Genomic DNA, 24,158 nt, shown 5'->3' with positions numbered 1-24,158 from the left:
CGGGTTTGATCTCGGGCTTTATGACAACTGGCCGTGATCCAGAGTCCCATAAGGCGGTGCACAATTGGCCCAGTGTCGTCCGGGTTAAGGGAGAGTTTAGCCAGAGGGGCTTTACTTGGCTCATTGCGCTCTAGTGACTCCTTGGGCCGGGTGCCTGCAGGCTGACCTTAGTTGTCAGGTGAACAGTGTTTCCTCAGACACATTGGTGCGCTGGCTTCCGGGTTAAGCGGGCGGGTGTTAAGAAGCGAGGTTTGGCAGGTCATGTTTTAAAGGATGCATGACTCCACCTTTGCCTCCCCAGCCTATTGGGTAGTTGCAGCAACGAGAAAAAATATAAAGCTGAAAATTGTTCATGTTTTGCAGCATAACGTGCGCTTCAATGACCTAACTCTACTTAATAGAACTATAGGACAACGGCATTGTTTCTAGGACATATGATTGTGGCCGTTACTAGAACATTTGCTGTGGTTCAGTTCAGTATCTTCTAGTTGCAGCTGCAGACCATGGTCATCTGGGTCCTAGGTCACAGAGAATACTTTTGAGATGTATTGGGGTTGTGCCGCAGAGTCTCATCATTATTGAATTGTTATAAAGACGTGGTTATGAAACCCACGAGACAAAACAAATATAAAACTCTTAAACAGAGAAAAACACTCTCATCAATTCTGCTATTTTAACCCCAGGTCTTCATGCTCCTAAACTGCTCCCTTTTAATAGTCCTACATATTATTCTACACATTTTGTGTTCTTTCTGATGAACATTTCTGGACAAACTTAGTCTCTCCAGCAGCAGTTAGCCTCCGTAGTTTCCCAGATTCACAGAGTGTTGTGTTTGATTTGGATTGAAACAGTTGATTATTGCTAGAAGCTTGCATCACAGTAGGATAAACACACACAAATAACCTGGCTGTTAAGCTGGAAACAAGTGGACTTGGAGTGGGAAACAAAGGTGCCTTTGTGAGTGAGTTTGTGTATGCGTGCATTTGCTTGCTTGAGTGTGTGTGTGTGTGTGTGTGTGTGTGTGTGTGTGTGTGTGTGTGTGTGTGTGTGTGTGTGTGTGTGTGTGTGTGTGTGTGTGTGTGTGTGTGTGTGTGTGTGTGTGTGTAATGAGATGCTTGAACCCACAACAGGAGTCAATCTGAGGTCCAGCTCTGTCTGTGTTTCTGCCAATAGGACTAACACAGGTCCGGTACTCAGTGTGTGTGCCAGCTTACAGTATGTGTGTGTGTGTAAGCGTGTGCGCCTGTGTGTGTGTCACCGCTGATCAAGGGGTCTTTGTTGGCGGCGGCAGCATGTTTTCCACTCTTCACAGCATTTCCACACTCTTAAAGTTCCTCAGGGCTTAAACAGCTAGGCCATTTTACAAACATCTAGGGTATGTTCTAAACATCTAGGGCAGGAGTCGGCAGCAGGCAGCCCGTGGGCCAAAACCGTGCCACTATTGATTTTTTTTGCTTAAAAAAAAAACTGTAAAATAACTCAGCTAAAATTCAGCTAAAATTTTATTTAGAAAATCTGTTCCCAAGTATTCCCATGGATAGAAAAAGAGACAAGGGGCAATTCCACTTAAAGTTCTGTCACCGAGCAAGACCCACTGTTCCCCGGACGCCAAAGACTTGGATGTCGATTAAGGCAGCCCCCCATACCTTTCTGATTCAGAGGGGTTGGGTTAAATGCGGAAGGTATCCCCCTTTCCCTTTCCCTAAAACGTATGCCATACAAAAACCATTCATTTCAAAGTTGAACAAACCATACAACTCTATGCACAAGGACTGCTTTTAACAATTTACACTGAATATTTTACAAAAACACATTTACTGGGAGAGCTGTGCGGATGCAAAGTGAGGTAAAATAATTCCAGTAACATCAGCTACGTATGTGTACCTCACTGCCCTGGGGCATCACTTTAGACCAGGGGGAAGAGTGCCGCCTACTGGCCCACCAACACCACATCCAGCAGCATTTGGTCTCCCATCCAGGAACTGATCAGGACCAACCCTGCCGAGCTCCCAAGGCAAGCCATCAGTGGGCTGCAGAGTGGTATGCTGCTGGTGAAGTGAGCTAGGATGCTTATCTTCTGAAGGTCATTGACCTCAGTCTGTGAGTGTCTTTGCCTGCATGTGTGGCGTTTACGTACGTGCGTGTGTGTGTGTCTGTGTTTATGACCACCTCTGGGAAGGGCAATCCAGCCACAGCATTATTTTTTAATGTCATTCACAAACCAGGTAATCTTTAACCAGCCATCTGAAAGAACACTCTGGCACAAACACCCTTCACCAACCTGTAGCGCTCACACACAAACACCCGATACACACACAACCATGATCCGACCGGCCACACTCACCTTGTGTGTGTGGAATGCTGTATAAACCGACTAAGTGTGTGCGTGTGCGTGTGCACAAGCTTGGGTATTTGTGTGTGTTTCAACTTTGCTTTAGACCGATTAGTACCCAGCCACTCACTGAGCGGCTCAGAAAGACTGAGCCCCATGGAGCTGTGTGGATGCTGCCTCTGTTGCCACTGTAACCCCTGGAGCTGAAATTGCATAGTTCATCTGTAGCTACTAAAGCTCACCTGTGAGATTGTACTGCAAAATGTCACATTAATATTGGCTCCAATAGAACCCACAGACTGACGTTTGAACTGGAGAGAGGTGGATTAGAGAAGGAAGAAAGAAGAGTTGTAAAAGAGGAGAGAAGTGTTTGCGCGATGGGCAGCGTGGTGACAGCCTGGTGGGTCGTGGTAGAGGTTGCCTGCAGGATTCTGGGTATTTCTACGTCAGCAGGTAGGAGACCGCAGGACTGTAATTGACTGGACACACACACTATCTCTTTCTCATTCACACAACATCAGGTAGGAGACAGACTGTAGGCCTGGACTTTAAAATGGAGCTGTGAGACGAATTTTGTTATCTATCACAGAGGTTGTGAGTGAGTGAGTGAGTGAGTGTAGAGGATTAATCATGAACCTTAAGGTTTATCTCCTCTTGTTCTCTAGTGAGAACAGCAGGCTAAATAGTCTAGACTAATATGTACCGTATTGAATCATATATAACTGTGTTTTAGTGCTCCTAGAGGGCTACGGAGACACAGAGCTGCCTCAGTCTACTCTCATACTATATCATAGCATGAGTCACATACTGCTTTGTTTCAGCTACAGTACACTCTCTACCTCCTGCTATATCCATTTAAAGGTATGGTATTTACAGTGTAATATACATGGGACATCTATATGTCTGAGCTGGGTGGTAAGTGTCTAGTCTCACATCACACAGAACTCATCTCTTACTGTCTTATTGGCTAATTTGACCATATGCTGACACACACACACTTACTTTTTTAGATCTACACCGTCCCTTTGAGAAGCATGTCATTTTCCACTAGGTCTAGTCTACAGGCAGCGTTAATTCTCCAAACACTCCATAAAGTCCTACTAACCATTTAGCCTCGGTCCCCTGATCTAGACATATTCCCTTGGTGCAGATTCCAGCACCGTATTTCTGGTAAACAGATTTGACCAATGACTTCCACATGTCAGTAGTGACCACCGTTTCAACCCTGTCACCTTACTCACACACACACACACACACACACACACACAAACATACATGTATGCACACACACACAAATTTAAACCTTTTTAAAGTCACACACACACAATCCCTATTTAAAATGTAAACCATTTAAAGAAATTTAGTCTATCCTTAACAAGCAACCCACAAACAGTTGACTCACTCTCGCTTCACTTTCTTGAATGTAATGTAGATATACTGCAGTGGTACCAACTTCACTGCAGATATTTATTTATTTGAATACATTTTTCAAGGGCTGTACCACTCCTTTTGTATTTTGTAAAAGCTTTACTGAAGAGATAGTACAGTGTTGGAAAGATGAGGGGGAGACTGAGGCAATGGTGTGCCGCCCCATGGGTCTCCCAGTCAACTGCGACAGCCTGGACTCCAACCAGAATCTCTAGTGGCCTTAGATCACTGTGCCACTTGGGAGGACTCATGGACCTCTCTTTGGGCACGGGGGCATTGTCATGCTGAAACAGGAAAGGGCCTTCCCAAACTGTTGCCACAAATTTGGAAGCACAGAGCCATCTAGAATGTCATTGTATGCTGTAGATTCGTTGGTTGGACTGTCAGATGTTGAAGTGTGATTCATCACTCCAGAGAACGCGTTTCCACTGCTCCAGAGTCCAATAGCGGCAAGCTTTACAGCAATCCAGCCGACGCTTGGCATTGCACATGGTGATCTTAGGCTTGTGTACGGCTGCTCGACCACGGAAACCCATTTCATGAAGCTCCAGACAAACAGTTATTGTGCTGACGTTGTTTCCAGAGGCAGTTTGGAACTCATAAACAACTTGTTTGGAACAGCACTTACAATTAAGTGCTCTAGCAGGGCAGAAATTTGACGAACTGACTTATTGAAAAGGTGGCATCCTCTGACGGTGCCACGTTGAAAGTCACTGAGCTCTTCAGCAAGGCCATTCTACTGCCAATGTTTGCCAATGATTCCATGGCTGTGAGCTCGAATTTATACACCTGTCAGTAACAGGTGTGGCTGAACTAGCCAGATCCACTAATTTGAAGGGGTGTCCACATACTTTTGTATATATAGTGTACTTAGGAAAGACAGCCATGTGGTAATTCTGACATCTAGTGGCCACTACATGTACTAATAACCTGTTGGACAATTAGGCCTAGAGTTAATTTGGAATAAAGTACTTAATTCAGTAGTTAATTTACTATCAATTTCATCTAAATCATCATCACTTTGTTTAAATGTTAAATGTGAAGTGTGTGTGTGTGTGTGTGTGTGTGTGTGTGTGTGTGTGTGTGTGTGTGTGTGTGTGTGTGTGTGTGTGTGTGTGTGTGTGTGTGTGTAACCTGCCCTTCTGCTGTCTCCAGTGCTTTGTGTTGTAGGAGTGGAGACGTTACGACAGGGGAAGTTCCACAGTCTGGCCATCTACCTGCTGTGAGTACTCTCATTGGATAAAAACGATCACTGCTAAACTCTGATAGGCTATATAAAAACTTCCTGCTTCACTTGGATAGGTTACCCCCCCCCCCCACACACACACACACACACACACATACAGTGAGTGAGTCAACTGTTTTAATAAAAGAAAGAATGTGTGTTTCAGGTCAATCTGCACTCATAATGGAAAAAGAGGAGGGTGGCTAGGGAAGGGGTGGTCTAGGGTGGGGGAGGCAGTACAGGAAGAGCGGGGCAAGCAGGAGGAGAGGCAAGTGACCTGGGTCTCTGTCCTACTTTGCATTATGTCTGTGACCCATGGCTAAACTCCCATGAAGCAACACGCACTGCACAGCACAGGAAAACATCTCCCTGAGGAGTAGAGAAATGCAAGACTGTTTATTACATTTATCAACAGTGGAGACCGAGTCTTCTGATAGGAAATGTCATGGGTTGTACTCTGTATGACATTGTCCCTTATTCTGGTCCGTAGTTGTCTGATCACTAGCATCTGTTTGGTTCTTGGTCTGTTCTTTGATCTGTTTGTGTGTTGAAACCCTTAGGGTGTCTGGGGCAGGTATGATGGTGTTTGAGGTAGCCTACTTCCTAGATGCCCTCCTGCAGATGTGTCTGCCGTGAGTACACTACCCACAATCTCCAACTAAGGCTTTGTCTAAGTGTGCATCCAAAATTGTACATTATTCTCTGTATGGTGCACTACTATGGGAGCCAAAGGACGAGAGTGTTGTATAGGGAATAGGATGCAATTTGTCCTTTGTCATTATAGCAAATGTGTGGCTATTTCTTTCATAAGTGAAGTGAACAAAAAAAACTCAAACATAATACTGTCCCCCTGCTTTTCCCCCTCCTCACCCATCTCCGCTCCTCACTCACCCCCCTTCCTCTCTCTAGTTTCCCCCCAGGGTGGCGTGTGTTTGTGTTGTGGGGAAAGATGGCTCGTCTTGGAGGCTTTCAGAAGTTCCTCTACTACTCCATGATGTCAGTGGTGTGTTTCCTTCACCCTGTGTTAGTGTGGCATGCTGTTATACCAGGTAACACCACTCTACCAGGTAACAACATTACCTAACCATGGCATTATCCTTACCTCACCATCACTATTGTTACCAGGTACTACTACACACTATTATTACATTTAATAAGGTTGATGTAATTCACAAACATTGATACTCACCCAACATGTCTTTTGGATTCAGTTTCAATTCAAAACAACATCTGATGTTTAAATGTATTGTATTTCTTCAGTTTGAAAAGTTCTCCCCTGTGATTCCAGGCATCATGCTCCTGGTCACAGCCTTCTTCAACTTCATCCTCAGCAAAAATACCGAAACAGTGTCCCCTAAAGACCTGGAGGACAATGTAGGGATAACGTCTGTGTGTGTGTCTGAGAGAGGAGGGACAGAACATACCTTCTCTTTCCTCCACATGGCGATGGGCAGGAGAGGGGCAGGGCTGGCCTTTGTACCCAGGGAGTGTGGCTTGGGAGTGGGGGAGAGAGGAGAGAGCAGCCGGGCCATGCTGGAGGTAGAGATGGAGCAGCCAGGGTCAGAGCTAGAGCGAGTGAGGAAAGAGAGGAATAGACATGTGCATTTTCAGAACAGTGCTACAGAGGAGACAGAAATGGAGGAGTACCATGACTTTGAACCAGAGACCACCTCGGACACCGCTCCTATGATCACGAACTGAACATTACACTACTGTTATTCATTGAAGGCCCAGGACAATATGGTGGAGAAGAGAGACTGAGCTCCATTGACATCAGCAGAGCTGTGGCACAGTGGAGAAGATGGCCAAAGACTGCCAGAAGTGGAGAACCTTGTCGGTGCGGAGGAGTGGACGAGTGAGTGTGTGACACTACAGAAGCAATACAGTTGGGGGTCAGCTGGAGCAGGGCTTGAACCAGGGACCTCCTCAGACACCGCACATACACTACTATAGTAATGCAGGGGGACAGTTGAGGTGAGGTTTGAACAACGGGCTTTGAGGTTAAAGGTGAATTGTGGTGGTGGTGACTAACGTTTGGATGCTGATGCACATCAGTCAATGACCCAATGCCAAATAATGCATATAATCAATGGTCTATATACTATAGGAGAGTTAACTCATTGAAAACAGACTAACGTGTTTGCTTGCCCACTTCTTTCTTAGATTGAACACATTTCTGTTAGCTAATGGTAATATGAAGACCAGAAACACTGGCTTCGTATGATACAGGTGTGGGCCCCACATTCCACGAGCTGTAGGAGGGTCACACACTACACAGACGTTTGGGAAAGGCTGCTGACCGCACAGTCTTAAGTTTGACTTAATATATTGCATATGATGAAGATGATAATGATGATGATTTTAATGGTGATCATAATGAGGATGGCGATGGTGATCATTTAAAGTAAGGGTCTGATTTTAAGCGAGGCAGTCCACTAAGGTAAATGTATGTGCTGTATGGAATCTGTTTTAGCTGCACACGGAACATGTGTATAATGTTTTGCACATGTAGAATGATTTCTATAGTAATAAAACCCCTTTGTACCGACGGATTGTGAGGCTTTATGGTGTTGTTCTACAATGTCATTTGACCAAATCCTCTTTGTCTTATGCTATGGATGATTTACTGTACATATCTGGAGAAGTGTGGGGGTAGGGTGGTTGAAGCATTAAGGGTCAGGGCAGTGTGTGTGTGCGCTTGTCTGTTCGGGCAGAGGGTCACTTACATCCCCCATACATTATTCATATACAGCAAGAACCCTTTCTGTGTCCCTGAACTTCTGACACTGGTCCCCTATGTGAGAGTGAGTGAGTGTGTGTGTGTGTATATATGTGCTTACTTCTGTGTTGTGTGTGAAGGATTGTGTGTATGGTTATTTATTTATTACACTCCCTGTTTGGGTGTGCGTGTGTGCGTGCGTGCGTGCGTGTGTGTCGTAACGGACCACCTAGGTGGGGTGACCATGGTGATGGAGCACAGGAAGAGGTTACTCCTAGATTGTCCTAGCAACCCACTGGGAACAGAAGTCAGTTCAACGTCTAGTTTGGATTTACTTGGTAGAGTTGTCAACTAACGTGAATTCAACGTGAAATCCACAAATAAGTCACCATGTCGTCGGATTTACAGTAGGTTAAAAGTTGGGTAAAATTGCCGTTACGTTGCTGACTTTTTGCAAATCCAATCAGTTTTCCAACACATCACAGATTTTTTTTGGGGGGGAGGTTGAAATTATGTGTAAACAACTTTGATTCAACCAGTTTTTGCCCAGTGGGATCCTGACAAACAATTGGCTCTTCTATCTCCTGGGAGAGTTCTCAGTAGAAACAACATCAGACACAGGTAGGTGTAGCTACAGGGTGTACAGGCTCTGCTCCAGCCCGGCTCTTCATTAAGCTTCCTCTATCACAAGCTGGTACTCAGCCTCAATCTAGTGTCTTCTGTCTTGCAAACACAGGTGACCGCCCTCTTGAAACACCTTAGCCAGTTGTGCCACTGAAAACAGTACCAAAATGTATAATCCATCCCATCTGGCACTACACGCAGGTAAAAGCAAATTATCAAAGTATTTGAAAGATTTCAAATAATATTTGAACCCAGGTCTGGTAGACACAATTCCTCTGGGAGGAACACAGGTGTCAACAACAAAGGTGTCTTCTCAATTAGCTATCTGTAGAACTTACCTGTAGAACTCACCTCAAAAGGAATTATGGCATTAGCAATCCATGCTTTCAGACATATCTCTTCTACTCTAGCTATTAATCAATATGCATACACACACAAAAGCATGCACACACAAACACACCCTTTATCAGACAGAACCCAGACTCTGGAGAGAATCAATATAAGCAGATACTCATTCATCAGACAACACCTAGAGTGCTGGAACTCTAGGTAGACTCTCTCTCTCTCACTCACACACACACACACACACACACACACACACACACACACACACACACACACACACACACACACACACACACACACACACACACACACACACACACACACACACACACACACACACACACACAACCCAGACTTGTGGTATCCCCTCATGGTTGTCTTCTATCCTCCTGTCATCCTCCCTTTCTCTTTCATACACTAGCAAGCAGGCTGCTCCACTCATCAGAGTTCTGAATTCAGTATACACTGCAACTCCTCTACAGGGTCTCTCTGGCTATTGTCCAGGGGCTATTAAGGGTGGGTTACAGGGACTCTTTGTCCTGAGGAAGCTGAATGGTTCGTAACCTTGCTCTGTATTGTCCCCTTGAAAGGGGGTAGTGACTGAACTGTCCCAAATTCAGCTCTGTGTCATGGGGAGCTGGGGTGAGAGGAGAAGAGAGCTAGGATCCACATTAGCTGTTGTACATTCAGCAGTGCAGAACAGCTAGACACAAGAACAGCATGAGCTAATATTACATTACATAAAACACAAGATAAGAGAGTCATATATTGTCCAGACACCAAGAGACAACAAAAATCATTATTATACACTATTCATATACACATACTGTATTCCTGTTCTTATATACTGTACAGTTAAATCAGTTACACATATTTAGAAAGTAGAAAGGCACTGTGATACAATACATTTTGTTACTGTTTTCAAAAAACTGAACTTGCTTTTTGCCTGAGTAACCTCAGGAGATATTTAGAGAAAGAATGAGAACAGTTAGGCAGGAAAGAGGTGTTCACACGCAGCCTCAATATTTCCAGTCTGCTTCCTCAAACTTCCTCATCCTTTAAAAACATTCAAAAACACGTTCCTTATTTGGAATGTGTTTTTTCATAATCACATCCTCTAAAACAAACAGTTTCCCCTGGTAGAAGTGTCTTGGTTGCTGGAATAACTGACCTACCCTCTGGTACACACACACATATAGACACAAATGCACCTACGCGCGCACACACACACAGACACACACACACACACACTTCCTCGGATTCTCTTATACCAGCTCCTGCCCTGTGATAGTTTCCTAGATGCCAAATCCAGTCTCAAAGACAGGATGTGAGGGCTGCTTCTCAACAGTCCACTGTGGCTTCCTTTCCACCTTTCTTGTCCTTCATCTGTCCTGATCTGAAAATACAGGACATGTAAGAAGGGATAAAGTGGCCCTCTGGAAGCCTGCTTTCACCTGTCTAGCTGTCTCTCACATCAGTGCAGAAGGAAATGATCTTACCACTAGGCTATAATTAAAGAATTCATTCATAATAGTCAATCTCTTCAGGCACGTTGTTATACTGCTTTGTGATTTAAAGTTGAAGTCGGAAGTTTACATACACTTAGGTTGGAGTCATTAAAACTCGGTTTTCAACCACTCGGCAAATTTCTTGTTAATTAACAAACTATAGTTTTGGCAAGTCTGTTAGGACATCTACTTTGTGCATGACACAAGTCATTTCCCCAACAATTGTTTACAAACAGATGATTTCACTTATAATTCACTGTATCACAATTCCAGTGGGTCAGAAGTTTACATACACTAAGTTGACTGTGCCTTTAAACAGCTTGGAAAATTCCAGAAAATCATGTCATTGCTTTAGAAGCTTCTGATAGCCTAATTGACATCATTTGAGTCAATTGGAGGTGTACCTGTGGATATATTTCATGGCCTATCTTCAAACTCAGTGCCTCTTTGCTTGACATTATGGGAAAATCAAAAGAAATCTGTGAAGAAAAAAATTGTAGACCGCCAAAAGTCTGGTTCATCCTTGGGAGCAATTTCCAAACGCCTGAAGGTACCACGTTCATCTGTACAAATAATAGTACGCAAGTATAAACACCATGGGACCACTCAGCTGTCATACCGCTCAGGAAGGAGACGTGTTCTGTCTCCTAGAGATGAACGTACTTTGGTGCGAAAAGTGCAAATCAATCCCAGAACCACAGTAAATGACCTTGTGAAGATGCTGGAGGAAACAGGTACAAAAGAATCAATATCCACAGTAAAACGAGTCCTATAACGACATAACCTAAAAGGCTGCTCAGCAAGGAAGAAGCCACTGCTCCAAAACCACCATAAAAAAGCCAGACCACGGTTTGCAACTGCACATGGGGACAAAGAGCATACTTTTTTGGTGAAATGTCCTCTGGTCTGATGAAACAAAAATGTAACTGTTTGGCCATAATGACCATCGTTATGTTTGGAGGAAAAAGGGGGAGGCTTGCAAGCCGAAGAACATCATCCCAACCATGAAGCACGGGGGTGGCAGCATCATGTTGTGGGGCTGCTTTGCTGCAGGACGGACTGGTGCACTTCACAAAATAGATGGCATCATGAGGCAGGAAAATGATGTGCATATATTGAAGCAACATCTCAAGACATCAGTCAGGAAGTTAAAGCTTGGTCGCATATGGGTCTTCCAAATGGACAATGGCCCCATGCATACTTCCAAAGTTGTGGTTAAATGGCTTCAGGACAACGAAGTCAGGTATTGGAGTGGCCATCACAAAGCCCTGACCTCAATCCAATAGAAAACGTGTGGGCAGAACAGAAAAAGCGTATGCGAGAAAGGAGGCCTACAAACCTGACTTAGTTACACCAGCTCTGTCAGGAGGAATGGGACAAAATTCACCCAACCTATTGTGGGAAGCTTGTGGAAGGCTACCTGAAACGTTTGACCCAAGTTAAACAATTTAAAGGCAATGCTACCAAATACTAATTGAGTGCATGTAAACTTCTGTCCCACTGGGAATGTGATGAAATAAATAAAAGCTGAAATAAGTCATTCTCACTACTATTATTCTGACATTTCACGTTCTTAAAATAAAGTGGAGATCCTATCTGACCTAAAACAGGGATTTTTTTAAAGGATTAAATGTCAGGAATTGTGAAAAACTGAGTTTAAATGTATTTGGCTGAGGTGTATGTAAACCTCCGACTTCAACTGTATATTCATATAAGAGGTACGCAGCGCTGGATCCTCAGGCAACGTAAACTCGCCCACAGATGAATCTTATTGGTTTTGTCTTATCAATCAGCCCCGTTACTGGATAATATGTCTGTCAATCTCTCAACCCGGTTTCAATCCAACACCAGAATAGCGCAGGGTCAAGGAGGTTTTAAGGGAGATACGAGATAAGGGAGATACAGCGAATACCAGACTGAGACCGCCTGGTTTTGGAATAAAAATAAAAAAACGCTACCCTCCTTTTGCACTCTGTGATGGTAAGAGATCTGCAGTTATTGTTGGAATATATTATATTATATTATTCCAAAGCATGCTAATGACAGCCGCTGTGTTAAATGTATGCTCATCAGTTCCTTACTATGTCAGTCGTCGTTCTTTTGTGGTTCATATAGCCAGCCTACTGTAGACAATCTTCTCGTTGTTTTGTTGTTTGATCTGTCAAATGTTATACACGGTCGCAACTGAGTGAAGAAAAGAGTTTAGGAAAAAGCGCACGGATTCATGATGCTATAAGACAGAGGTAGTTAATAAAGTATGTCATTCATAAATGACTGGATAATTTAAAACATATCATAGTTGTCATTGGCTATTATGGAAAACTCTTTGAGGCACTGAACAGTAAAACAAAACAAAAAAGCATATTAAAGCGGTCGAGCGCGACACTCCAGACTGAGATAAAAAATACTGTATTTACTTTTTGATTTGATTTAGAAGCATAATCGCGTTTTCAGCAGATTTTCTGTGCCTCTTCACCTACTTGTGTTTTTGGAGAAAATCCTTTTACACAAACAATAGACAGTTACCAGCTGGTCCCAGCTGGGAAGAGGAGCAGCAATTAGATGGACAGGGTCTCGCTCTGCCTGATCCAATCAATTAGTTAGTGCTCTGCTGTCTGAGGACCCTTTGTCCAAGGGGATACTGTCCTCAAAGACCTGAGCCTGTATGGCTCCACACGGCAGACATCTATAGCCTACAACAGACTAAACTAGAATAGAAGAGGAAACAGCTATAGAATAAAATAGAATATAAAATAAGAGACATCAATAGAAATAGGAAACATCAGCAGAAAATTAATAGGAGGGAGCATCAATAGAATAGACTATGAGTTATATTGTTCAAGCACTGGTGGACATTTACCTTTGGCTTCACCTCAAAGTTAGCACAGGATGGATAACCACAGAACATATACTAGCAATCCTTGCTATATGAGTCACTTTACAATTCCAAGCAAGTGGGTTAACCCTATTGGGGCAATTCGTTTAGGGTGCCTTTCATAGCAGTGACCTGGGTTTGCTTCCCTGCCCCACCTTCCCCTACACTGGTGTCAGAAGTGAGATGGTGGCCGTGAGGCCTTCGGAACGCATGGCTGGATGTGTGAGGGCACAGGGATGTGCCTTCCTGTTCATTGTAGTGATCCTTGCTATCTGAGCCACGTTACAATTCTCATCAAGTGGGTAACCCTATTGGTGCATAGGGTGTTTGGCTTTCACGCCAGCTACCCAGGTTTGTTTCCCTGTCGTCCCCTACAATCATATAGATTTTTTTTTAAAGTTGTGAGGAGCATATGCCCGGTCTGTCTCTGAAGGTCCATGTGCTGGGGTTTAATAATTCATGTAAATGGTGACAGACTTAGATGCTTTAACGTTGTGGAATATTTATACATCCATTTGAGTTTATGAATATGCATGACCATGCTGGATGATCCAGTGATCCAGTCACCTCTGTCAGTGAATCCAGAGGAGAACTGGGCCCCTATCTCACACACGCACGCATGCATACACTGCTGATTCTGTGGACGGAGTGGTCACAAAGTTAAAGGTCCCAGACCAGGGTTAATGGATTAACCCTACCTGTAGTGTCCTGTAAAATCTCTCACTCCCATCAATACCTGTGGAGCTAACTAAACCTCAATGAGAGAGCGAGAGATCCTCTTACCAACCAGCACTTACAGGGCTGTGACCATACATTGAATCGAGGATGATTATTGATACAATTGGGACAAGTAATTTGATTATGTAAATTGTAAATTTAAACATTTTTATATAGGACATTGAAGTGCAGTCTCCAACATTACCTCTTCTCTATATGAGTTAAATAATAGGTTAGTGTTGTTCGTCCTGCTGTGGTCGAGTCTAATGACATGAGCTGATGGCAGGTGACTTTTCAGACGGTTAGACTGATCATTAGACCCAGTGCAGTTTGTGATTTAACCACTAGGTGCCAGTGTCCTCCCACTTACCCCAATGAGAACCACTCAACGACATGGGAACACCAGTGTTGTGCGTTTAATTGATTCTCACAATTAAAAATATGGACTAATTGTTTAAGTACTCTACACCAGGGATGGGCAAACTTTTGTGGAACTCATTCTGAGTCTCAACTTAATGTTGAGAGTTAGAATAGTAGAATACTAAGATGCAATTTCAAAAATGTCAGACCAATTGGCAACAGATTTTCACATGAATATAAAAACATCAGCTAAAAAACATTTCCACCAAACTGACTTGTTGCGGGTAAAAATCAGTGTGTGATATGTAGTGAACACAAAATGTACTTTTTCGCTAAAGTTTTCATGTATCGAATGAAATCTCAAGCTCAATGTGTTTCCATCGCATTTTCAACTCTACAGATAGTTTTGTCACACTAACGGTTGTGTTAAATAGCAAATGTATTCGGACAAAATGGTGCTGTAGAAAAAACACAGTGGCTGCATTCCAAACAATTAAAAGACACATTCTCTCCCCTCAGCCCTGAAATTAAGTGGACACTTCTGATGACGTTTCATGACATCTGACGAGTATACACTTGCAGGACAAGGGTGGAGGGAGGAAGGAATTTATTTTAAATTGCCCGGAAATTCATCACTTGTTCATCCCGCGACGATTGTGATTTCAGCCACCGGTAGCTTGTGGTTGCTTTATACAGTGGGGCAAAAAAGTATTTAGTCAGCCACCAATGGTGCAAGTCCTCCTACCTAAAAAGATAATGCTTATTTTCCACCATAATTTGCAAATCAATTAATTAAAAATCCTACAATGTGATATTCTGGATTTTTTTTCTCATTTTGTCTGTCATAGTTAAAGTGTACCTATGATGAAAATTACAGGCCTCATCTTTTTAAGTGGGAGAACTTGCACAACTGGTGGCTGACTAAATACTTTTTTGCCCCACTGTATGCTCTATAGTCAATTATGATTGCATGTCTACTTATATTAACTATATAATTATTTATATACGCCTACTGTATGATAGCTAGCAAATTAATTAGCTAACTAACATTAGCCTGCCTCGCTACTTCTGAAGAAGGAAAATGTTTTAATTCTACAATTTCAGAATTAAACTCCGACACTGCAGGGTTTAGAGGAGATTTTAAATGTTTGTTGAACCCCTTTCATCCCGCCAACAGTTTTTTTTTTCTCTGCACCTCATTGGATGTCAGACTAGAATATATTACTTTTTTATGCCCAGGATGTTTTTATAGTCTGTTTTATCTACTAATATAGGAAGCATAGTCATATCGGATCATGCTGAGGTGATCCTGGACACAAAACTCAAAGGGTCACTGTGACAATATTAGGCGTAGTGGGTGCGGAGTCAGGTGCAGGAGGCAGAAAGTTCTGAATAGCACTTTATTCAGCAAAATAGTATATACAACGAAACTGAGCGTCATAAAACAAATGCCCAAAACAGGAACCAAACCCAGATCGCACTATCGCACATACAAAGTGGGAATAAACAAGCCCGCACGAAGAGCAGACGGGTCTACTGACTTAACTAGCCAAACATACGAAGAGCAGGCGGGCCTACCGACTTAACTAGCCAAACATACGAAGAGCAGGCGGGCCTACCGACTTAAATAGCCAAACATACGAAGAGCAGGCGGGTCTACCGACTTAAATAGCCAAACATATGAAGAGCAGGCGGGTCTACCGACTTAAATAGCCAAACATATGAAGAGCAGGCGGGCCTATCGACTTAAATAGCCAAACATATGAAGAGCAGGCGTGCCTACCGACTTAAATAGCCAAACTAAAAATCTAAACAAGAAACCGGTGAAACAAATCACACCAAACCAACAGAAAAGGGAAAAAGGGATTGGTGGCAGCTAGTAGGCCGGTGACGACGACTGCCGAGCACCACCCGAATAGGAAGGGGAGATGGTTGAGAAATATTGACTCCCAAAGCAGGACTTTCTCCGCTTTCTACAAGTAAGACATTATATTTAGAAGAGGACCACCTTGATTGGCAACCCTGATGTGTCTGTCATGGAAAGAATGTTTTTTTTACAAAGGGAAATGTCTGTAAGTTTATTTTACGATGCTTTAAGGTCCTTTTCTACTGCTTTTCTGCAAGTGTGGGAGAAATAATTGCCTGTTACTATTGACTAGGAGATGTGGGAGGACATTTGGAAATACCCCAAAACAATATCTATCTGTAATTGAACTAGAGTAATCCAATTAAGAATAATACACAGATTGCATATATCCCCAAATCACAGACATTCTTTTAGCCCCTCCTCCTCCTCCTCTCATTAGTGTCTCAAATATAAAAGTGATACAGACCCCCAAACACATTATTTATGGTTATGTTCCAAATTACAAAGATACTGGTCTAATGTGCCTCAAGAAATTGAAAATATTCTAGGGGTTGATCTAGAATTGGATCCAGTTTCTTTGTACACTATCAACTGCATGGTTTCCCGAGTTGTAGTGGGACGACCACACACCATATCATCGCTTGACTCCAAGTTTACTACGATATGATGGTAATTATGTCAGTATTTGCGCATAAAGGTATTTCCACCGCCATTTCTCGTGTAATTAAATTCAAATAAAATGAAGTTGTATTTGTCACATGAGCCGAACACAACAGGTTGTAGACCTTACCGTGAAATGCTTACTAGCCCTTAACCAACATTGCTGTTTTAAGAAAATATTTACGAAACAAACTAAAGTAAAACTTTTTTATGTAACACAATAAAACAACAATAATAAGGCTATATGCAGGGATACAGGTCAGTCAAGGTCATTTGTACATGTAGGTAGGGGTAAAGTGACTATGCATAGATAATAAACAGCGAGTAGCAGCAGTGTAAAAACAAAGGGGGGAGAGGTCAATGCACACAGTCCGGGTGGATATTTGATTAATTGTTCAGCAGTCTTATGGCCTGGGGGTAGAAGTTGTTAGACTTGACCTAGACTTGGCGCTCCGGTACTGCTTGCCGTGTGGTAGAAGAAGGAACAGTCTATGACATGGGTGACTGGAGTATTTGACAATTTTTTTGGGCCTTCCTCTGACACGACTAGTATATAGGATCTGGATGGCAGGAAGCTTGGCCCCAGTGATGTACTGGGCCGTACGCACTACGCTCTGTAGCGTCTTACGGTTGGATACAAGGCAGTGATGCAACCGGTCAGGATGCTCTCGATGATGCAGCTGTATACATTTATGAGGATCTGGGGATCACGCCAAATCTTTTCAGTCTCCTGAGGGGGAAAAGGTGTTGTCGTGCCCTCTTCACATCTGTCTTGGTGTGTTTGGACCATGATAGTTCGTTGGTAATGTGGACACCAAGGAACTTGAAACTCTCGACCCTCTCCACTACAGTCCCATCGATATGAATGAGGGCATGTTCCTTTGTCTTGCTCACGTTGAGGGAGAGGTTGTTGTTTACCACCGCGCTGCCAGGTCTCTGACATCCTCCCTATAGGCTGTCTCATTGTTGTCGGTGATCAGGCCTACCACCGTTGCGTCGTCAGCAAACTTAATGATGGTGTTGGAGTCGTGCTTGGCCACGCAGTCGTGTGTGAACAGGGAGTATAGGAGGGGAATAAACAAGCACCCCTGAGGAGCCCATGTGTTGAGGATCAGCAACGCTGATGTGTTGTTGCCTACCCTTACAACCTGGGAGTGGCCTGTCAGGAAGTCTAGGATCCTGTTGCAGAGGGAGGTTTTTTTTCCTAGGGTCCTTAGTGATGAGCTTTGTGGGCACTATCATGTTGAACACTGAGCTGTATTGAATGAACAGCATTCTAACATAGGTGTTCCTTTTGTCTGGGTGGGAAAGGGCAGTGTGGAGTGTGAGTGAGATTGTGTCATCTGTGCATCTGTTGGGGCAGTATGCGAATTGGATGGGTCTAGGGTTTGCGGGATGATGGTTTTGATGTGAGCCATGACCAGCCTTTCAAAGCACTTCATGGCTACCGACATGAGTGCTATGGGGCGGTAGTAATTTAAGCAGGATATCTTCGCTTTCTTGGGCACAGGGACTATGGTGGTCTGCTTGATACATATAGGTATTACAGAATCGGTCAGGGAGAGGTTGAAAATGTCAGTGAAGACACTTGCCAGTTGGTCCGTGCATGCTCTGAGTACACATCCTGGATATCCGTCTGGCCCAGCAACCTTGTGAATGTTGACCCGTTTAAAGGTCTTGCTCACATCAGCTATGGAGAGCGTGATCGCACAGTCGTCCGGAACAGCTGGTGCTCTCATGCATGCTTCAGTTTTGCTTGCCTCAAAGTGAGCATAAAAGGTATTTCGCCTGTTATGTCACTGTGCAGGTGGCATTTGAGGACATAGAGGACATCTTATAATTCACTGTATCACAATTCCAGTGGGATAGACGTTTACTAAGTTGACTGTGCCTTTAAACAGCTTGGAAAATTCCAGAAAATTATGTCATGGCTTTAGAAGCTTCTGATAGAACAATTGACATAATTTGGGTCAATTGGAGGTGTACCTGTGGATGTATTTCAAGGCCTACCTTCAAACTCAGTGCCTCTTTGCTTGACATCATGGGAAATCAAAAGAAATTAGCCAAGACCTCAGAAAAAAATTGTAGACCTCCACAAGTCTGGTTCATCATTGGGAGAAATTTCCAAATGCCTAAAGGTACCACGTTCATCTGTACAAACAATAGTATGCAAGTATAAACACCATGGGACCACGCAGCAGTCATACCTCTCAGGAAGGAGACGTGTTCTGTCTCCTAGAGATGAACATACTTTGGTGCGAAAAGTGCAAATCAATCCCAGAACCACAGCAAAGGACCTTGTGAAGATGCTGGAGGAAACGGGTACAAAAGTATCAATATCCACAATAAAACGAGTCCCTATATCGACATAACCTGAAAGGCCGCTCAGAAAGGAAGAAGCCACTGCTCCAAAACCGCCATAAAAAAAGCCAGACTACGGTTTGCAACTGCACATGGGGGAAAATATCGTACTTTTTGGAGAAATGTCTTCTGGTCTGATGAAACAACACTAGAACTGTTTGGCTATAATGACCATCATTATGTTTGGAGGAAAAAGGGGGACGCTTGCAAGCCGAAGAACACCATCCCAACCATGAAGCACGGGGGTGGCAGCATCATGTTGTGGGGCTGCTTTGCTGCAGGAGGGACTGGTGCACTTCACAAAATAGATGGCATCATGAGGCAGGAAAATGATGTGCATATATTGAAGCAACATCTCAAGACATCAGTCAGGAAGTTAAAGCTTGGTCGCATATGGGTCTTCCAAATGGACAATGGCCCCATGCATACTTCCAAAGTTGTGGTTAAATGGCTTCAGGACAACGAAGTCAGGTATTGGAGTGGCCATCACAAAGCCCTGACCTCAATCCAATAGAAAACGTGTGGGCAGAACAGAAAAAGCGTATGCGAGCAAGGAGGCCTACAAACCTGACTTAGTTACATAATACTAATTGAGTGTATGTAAACTTCTGTCCCACTGGGAATGTGATGAAATAAATAAAAGCTGAAATAAGTAATTCTCTATTATTATTCTGACATTTTCACATTCTTAAAATAAAGTGGTGATCCTAAATGACCTAAAACAGGGAATTTTTACTAGGATTAAATGTCAGGATTTGTGAAAAACTGAGTTTAAATGTACTTCGCTGAGGTGTATGTAAACTTCCGTCTTCCACTGTATGTACTCTCACTGCGGGTGAATGCATGAATGCATTGATGAAGCTGGTAACTGAGGTGGTATTCTCCTCAATGCCATTGGATGAATACCGGAACATATTCCAGTCTGTTCTAGCAAAACAGTCCTGTAGCGTAGCATCCGCATCATCTGACCACTTCCGTATTGAGCGAGTCACTGGTACTTTTTGCTTTAGTTTTTGTTTGTTAACAGGAATCAGGAGGACATAATTATGGTCAGATTTGCCAAATAGAGGGCGAGAAAGAGCTTTGTGCACGTCTCTGTGTGTGGAGTAAAGGTGGTCTAGAGTTTTTATTTATTTTTTAAATTATTTTTTCTCCTCTAGTTGCACGTGACACTTTTTTGTGGCCCCCACTCGCATCAAAGTTGCCCATCCCTGCTCTACACACTGTGTGTGTGCGCATGTGTGTGCGTGTGCTTCAGGCATTCATTTGTGTTCACTTTTCAGAGAACAGGCTGAGAAGAAAATTATGTTGTCTATGTCAGCAATGGTGTTAATGTGCAACAATATAACTCATTAACTCTATATAGCTCTAACTCTATAAAGCTCTGTCTATTACCCAGGTTGTCACTCTCAGAAAGACAAACATATATTTGACCTTACGAATTGGTCAGCCTCTTGTCCCTCTGTGCACTCTGCTCTCTGTCCTGCTTAACTCTCTCTTCCTCTTTCTCTCTCCCCCTCTCTCTCAGCTCTCCACTTATCTCTCTTCCCTCTCTTCTCTGTTTTCTCCTCCTTCTTTGTCCCCTCTTCTCTGCCCTCTGTCACAAAACACGTTCTACAGGAAACAAGTTATTAAAATAAATCAGTTTAGCCGACTCCAGGACACAGAGGCTTTACTGGTGTCATAGGTTAGTGTTACTCAAGGTCAGGGTAAATTACGTAATACCTCACACAGTGGGCCGAGACAGGATGTGGATTAGTAATTATTGAAAGACCGTATTATTTTAGTTTTCCTTTAGTATCTAATGATGCTTTATTCCATGTTGCAGCCTTGTCGTGTGTGTGTGTGTGTGTGTGTGTGTGTGTGACCCCAGATGGCCTGGTAAAGTAGGTTCAAGTAGGTTTCACAGGAGCCCTGTGGTTTACTAGAAACCATGTGACTGGGAGCTGACTGGATATGGGCATGCCGGAAACAAGCAGTGAGAGGGACATAGGCACTCTGTGTGTGTGTGTCCCTCACCCCTTGTTTCCTGCATGCCCATATCCAGTCAGCTCCCAGTCACATGGTTTCTAGTAAATCACAGGGCTCCTATGAACTGCAATATATCTATAACACACACACACTCTCCAAATAATAAAAACATGTATCTGATGATTTATGCATATGTACCAGTGGAGGCTCCTCGGGGGGGACCATCCTCCTCAGTGAATTTCAGAGAAATGTAAATACTGAATCATTAACCATCGAATTTTAGATAAAACTATACTAAATACATTCACGTCACCAAATAATTGATAAGACACTTTTGCAATGATGGTCTACAGTAGCTTCAACAGCACTTTGTAGGGTAGCACCATGGCAAAGCCAGAGGACAGCTAGTTTCCATCCTCCTCTGGGTACATTGACTTCAATACAAAACCTTGGAGGCTCACCCCCTTCCATAGACTTACACAGTAATTATGACAACACCCTCCAACCTATCAGAGCTCCTGCAGCGGGAACTGACATGTTATCCACCCAATCAAAGCACCAGAAAATGAATCTAGTACTGAAAGCGTAAGCTACAGCTAGCTAGCACTGCAGTACATAAAATATAGTGAATAGTTGACGCAAAGAGAGAGAAAGACAATAGTTGAACAGTTTTAAATAAATTAATTCCTTCAAAAATGAGGGATGAAGCCCGAAAGAAAGAGAGGCTGCGTTTGAAACACGTAAAATACACACACTCCTCCACTTACACTTGTGTTATGCCTTGGGGGAATCCCTGATGGTCATCTTTACCGTCGGTCCAAACAATTAGCCAAGCAAGGGAAGTTGGCAAAGTAAGCCCCTCAGCCCTGGTTTCTGATCGAGTGTGTGAGTATACAATTCTATTCACTCCGGGGCCTGAAATACACCAACATCAATTCAATATGGATAAGTCAATATACAAGTGTAAGTAAAAACACTTGTATATAACATTTTAAATAAGTTTGAAATTCAACTACCAGTGCATATGACGTCGCAATGGGGATGCAAAGGGTCGGAAACTTTCCGGTAAATTTCCAGCATTTTTCCAGAAATTTGGAAAAAGTCTCTCTACTTCTATTCGAGGTGAAAATTATGAATCAGACACCTTATCCATAGGAACAGCTCACGGTCCTCCTGGAATCAGATGTTTTTTTGACTCAATGGAGGAACATAGTCAGAGAAATACTGGTGAATGTCTTGCTCGAGCAGTGTATGCAACTGGTTCACCTCTGATGCTTAATTAAAGGGGCAGTGTTGTATTTTGAGACAGGCTTGAATATGAAAATAAGCCAATAGGCAGAGGGGTAGCCTACATTGTCTAATTCTTTGTATGGTAATAATCATTTGTTTTATTTTGTAAAGTGGTGTCTTGCATCATACAACACAATACAATGCAATTGACCAAGTAAATGACAAGCACTTCATAAATCGTCTTAGGGATAGGTGTTCGGTCAACGGGATAGTTGTAAATCATGCAGCACCTTATGTCACGATCGCAGATTTTAGAGAAACAACAAATGTCGGTACATATAAGTGTCCTATATCGGCGATATAACACAATATAACAGAGATAACGTGAAGTGTCGTTTTGTTAGATAAAATCATTTTTTATATCCTAAAAAGGTCCATATAGCATGCATGATCGATTTTGTATTTCCACTCGTTCATTATGCAAAGAAAGGAATCTGTGAATATCTAACCCTAAACGTTGTTTCAACCAGTCAAATCACGTTCGTATGTATTCCTCAGAGATCCTCGAACATAGCCAGACTTCACTATATCATTAGGGGTATAGTATATCCTATAGGACACCAAATTTGGTCAGAGAGTGACGCCTTTATGGCACGACGATGACGTGGGCGGTCTTCACTTGATCGACTCTAACTTTGTCAAATAAGCACCAATCGGAGTCAAATAAACCTAGCCAGATAGCCAATGAGCTGGGCTTTATGGGAGTATCCAGAAACCGCGTATCTGTTGCAAAATGTAGCTGCTAACCTTTTGCGACAGCATGTCTTTTCCTTTTGGACAAAAATTATAAGTAAAAAGAGTATAAAGAGTTATGAAGTTACGAAAACTGGTTGTTTTGCAAATGTTGAACTTATAATATGGCAAATGCCGACCGCGTTATCTACCAAGAGAATTCTCTTCGATCATAATCACAGTCGTGTATATTCCCCCCCAAGCAGACACATCGACGGACCTGAAAGAACATCATTCAACTCTATGTAAACAGGAAACCACATATCCTGAGGCTGCATTTAAATTCGGGGTGGCAGGGTAGCCTAGTGGTTAGAGCGTTGGACTAGTAACTGAAAGGTTGCAAGTTCAAATCCCTGAGCTGACACGGTACAAATCTGTCGTTCTGCCCCTGAACAGGCAGTTAACCCAAGGCCGTCATTGAAAATAAGAATATGTTCTTAACTGACTTGCCTAGTTAAACAAAGGTAAAATAAATGTATTGTAGCTGGAGAATTTAACAACGCTAATCTGAAAACAAGGCTCCCCAAATTCTATCAGCATTGTGCTACCAGGGCTGGCAAAACCCTAGATCACTGTTATTCTAACTTCCGCAACGCATATAAGGCCTTTCTTCGGGAAAGCTAACCACGACTCCATTTTCCATTTTCACGACTCCCTGTCTATAGACAGAACCTAAAACAGGAAGCACCCGCGCTCAGGTCTGTTCAACGCTGCTCTGACCAATCGGATTCCACGCTTCGATCACGTGGACTGGGATATGTTCTGCATTGTGGTGAACAACAATATTGACGAATACGCTGATTCGGTGAGCGATTTTATTAGCAAGTGCATCGGTGATGTTGTACCCACAGCGTCTATTAAAACATTCCCCAACCAGAAACCGTGGATTGATGCCAGCATTCGCGCAAAACTGAAAGTGCGAACCACTGCTTTTAATCAGGGCAAGGTGACCGGAAACATAACCGAATACAAACAGTGTAGCCATTCCCTCCGCAAGGCTATCAAACAAGCTAAGCGTCAGTATAGAGACAAAGTGGAGTCGCAATTCAATGGCTCAAACACAAGAGGTATGTGGCAGGGGCTACAGTCAATCACGGACTACAAAAGAAAAACCAGTCCCCTCGCAGACCACGATGCCTTGCTC

General features: G+C 43.1%; 2 protein-coding genes across 4 annotated transcripts in view; both read left to right on the top strand.

Annotated features, from left to right (window-relative positions):
* Window positions 1–2,354: 2,354 nt before the first annotated feature.
* tmem72 (transmembrane protein 72) lies at window positions 2,355–7,534 on the top strand. Of its 3 annotated transcripts, none has more exons than XM_021606321.2 (5): window positions 2,355–2,785; window positions 4,916–4,982; window positions 5,546–5,617; window positions 5,895–6,034; window positions 6,274–7,534. In XM_021606321.2, the coding sequence occupies exons 1-5, from the start codon at window positions 2,710–2,712 to the stop codon at window positions 6,684–6,686; spliced, it is 768 nt and encodes a 255-aa protein (XP_021461996.2). In that variant the 5' UTR covers window positions 2,355–2,709; the 3' UTR covers window positions 6,687–7,534. The 3 variants fall into 3 exon arrangements, with proteins under 3 accessions (XP_021461996.2, XP_021461979.2, XP_021461987.2); XM_021606304.2 differs by having other exon boundaries at window positions 5,895–6,052; XM_021606312.2 differs by having other exon boundaries at window positions 2,437–2,785; window positions 4,931–4,982; window positions 5,895–6,052.
* Window positions 7,535–12,018: 4,484 nt separating this feature from the next.
* Window positions 12,019–24,158, top strand: part of rassf4a (Ras association domain family member 4a) — a 68,484-nt gene continuing 56,344 nt past the window's right edge. The window contains exon 1 of the mRNA XM_021606291.2: window positions 12,019–12,161. The gene's annotated coding sequence lies outside the window, so the exon portion shown is untranslated. The remainder of the gene's footprint in view (window positions 12,162–24,158) is intronic.

The sequence above is a fragment of the Oncorhynchus mykiss genome, chromosome 1, assembly GCF_013265735.2.
Source record: "Oncorhynchus mykiss isolate Arlee chromosome 1, USDA_OmykA_1.1, whole genome shotgun sequence".
NCBI classification, from domain to species: domain Eukaryota; kingdom Metazoa; phylum Chordata; class Actinopteri; order Salmoniformes; family Salmonidae; genus Oncorhynchus; species Oncorhynchus mykiss.
This window is presented reverse-complemented; position numbering and strand designations above follow the sequence as displayed.

Excerpts from the sequence above, each read along its gene's own strand:
- tmem72 (XM_021606304.2), top strand. The coding sequence starts at position 2,710 with ATGGGCAGCGTGGTGACAGCCTGGTGGGTCGTGGTAGAGGTTGCCTGC. Across the intron at positions 2,786-4,915 it reads GGGTATTTCTACGTCAGCAG|TGCTTTGTGTTGTAGGAGTG; the intron begins GTAGGAGACCGC and ends TGCTGTCTCCAG. Across the intron at positions 6,053-6,273 it reads AGGTAACACCACTCTACCAG|GCATCATGCTCCTGGTCACA; the intron begins GTAACAACATTA and ends CTGTGATTCCAG.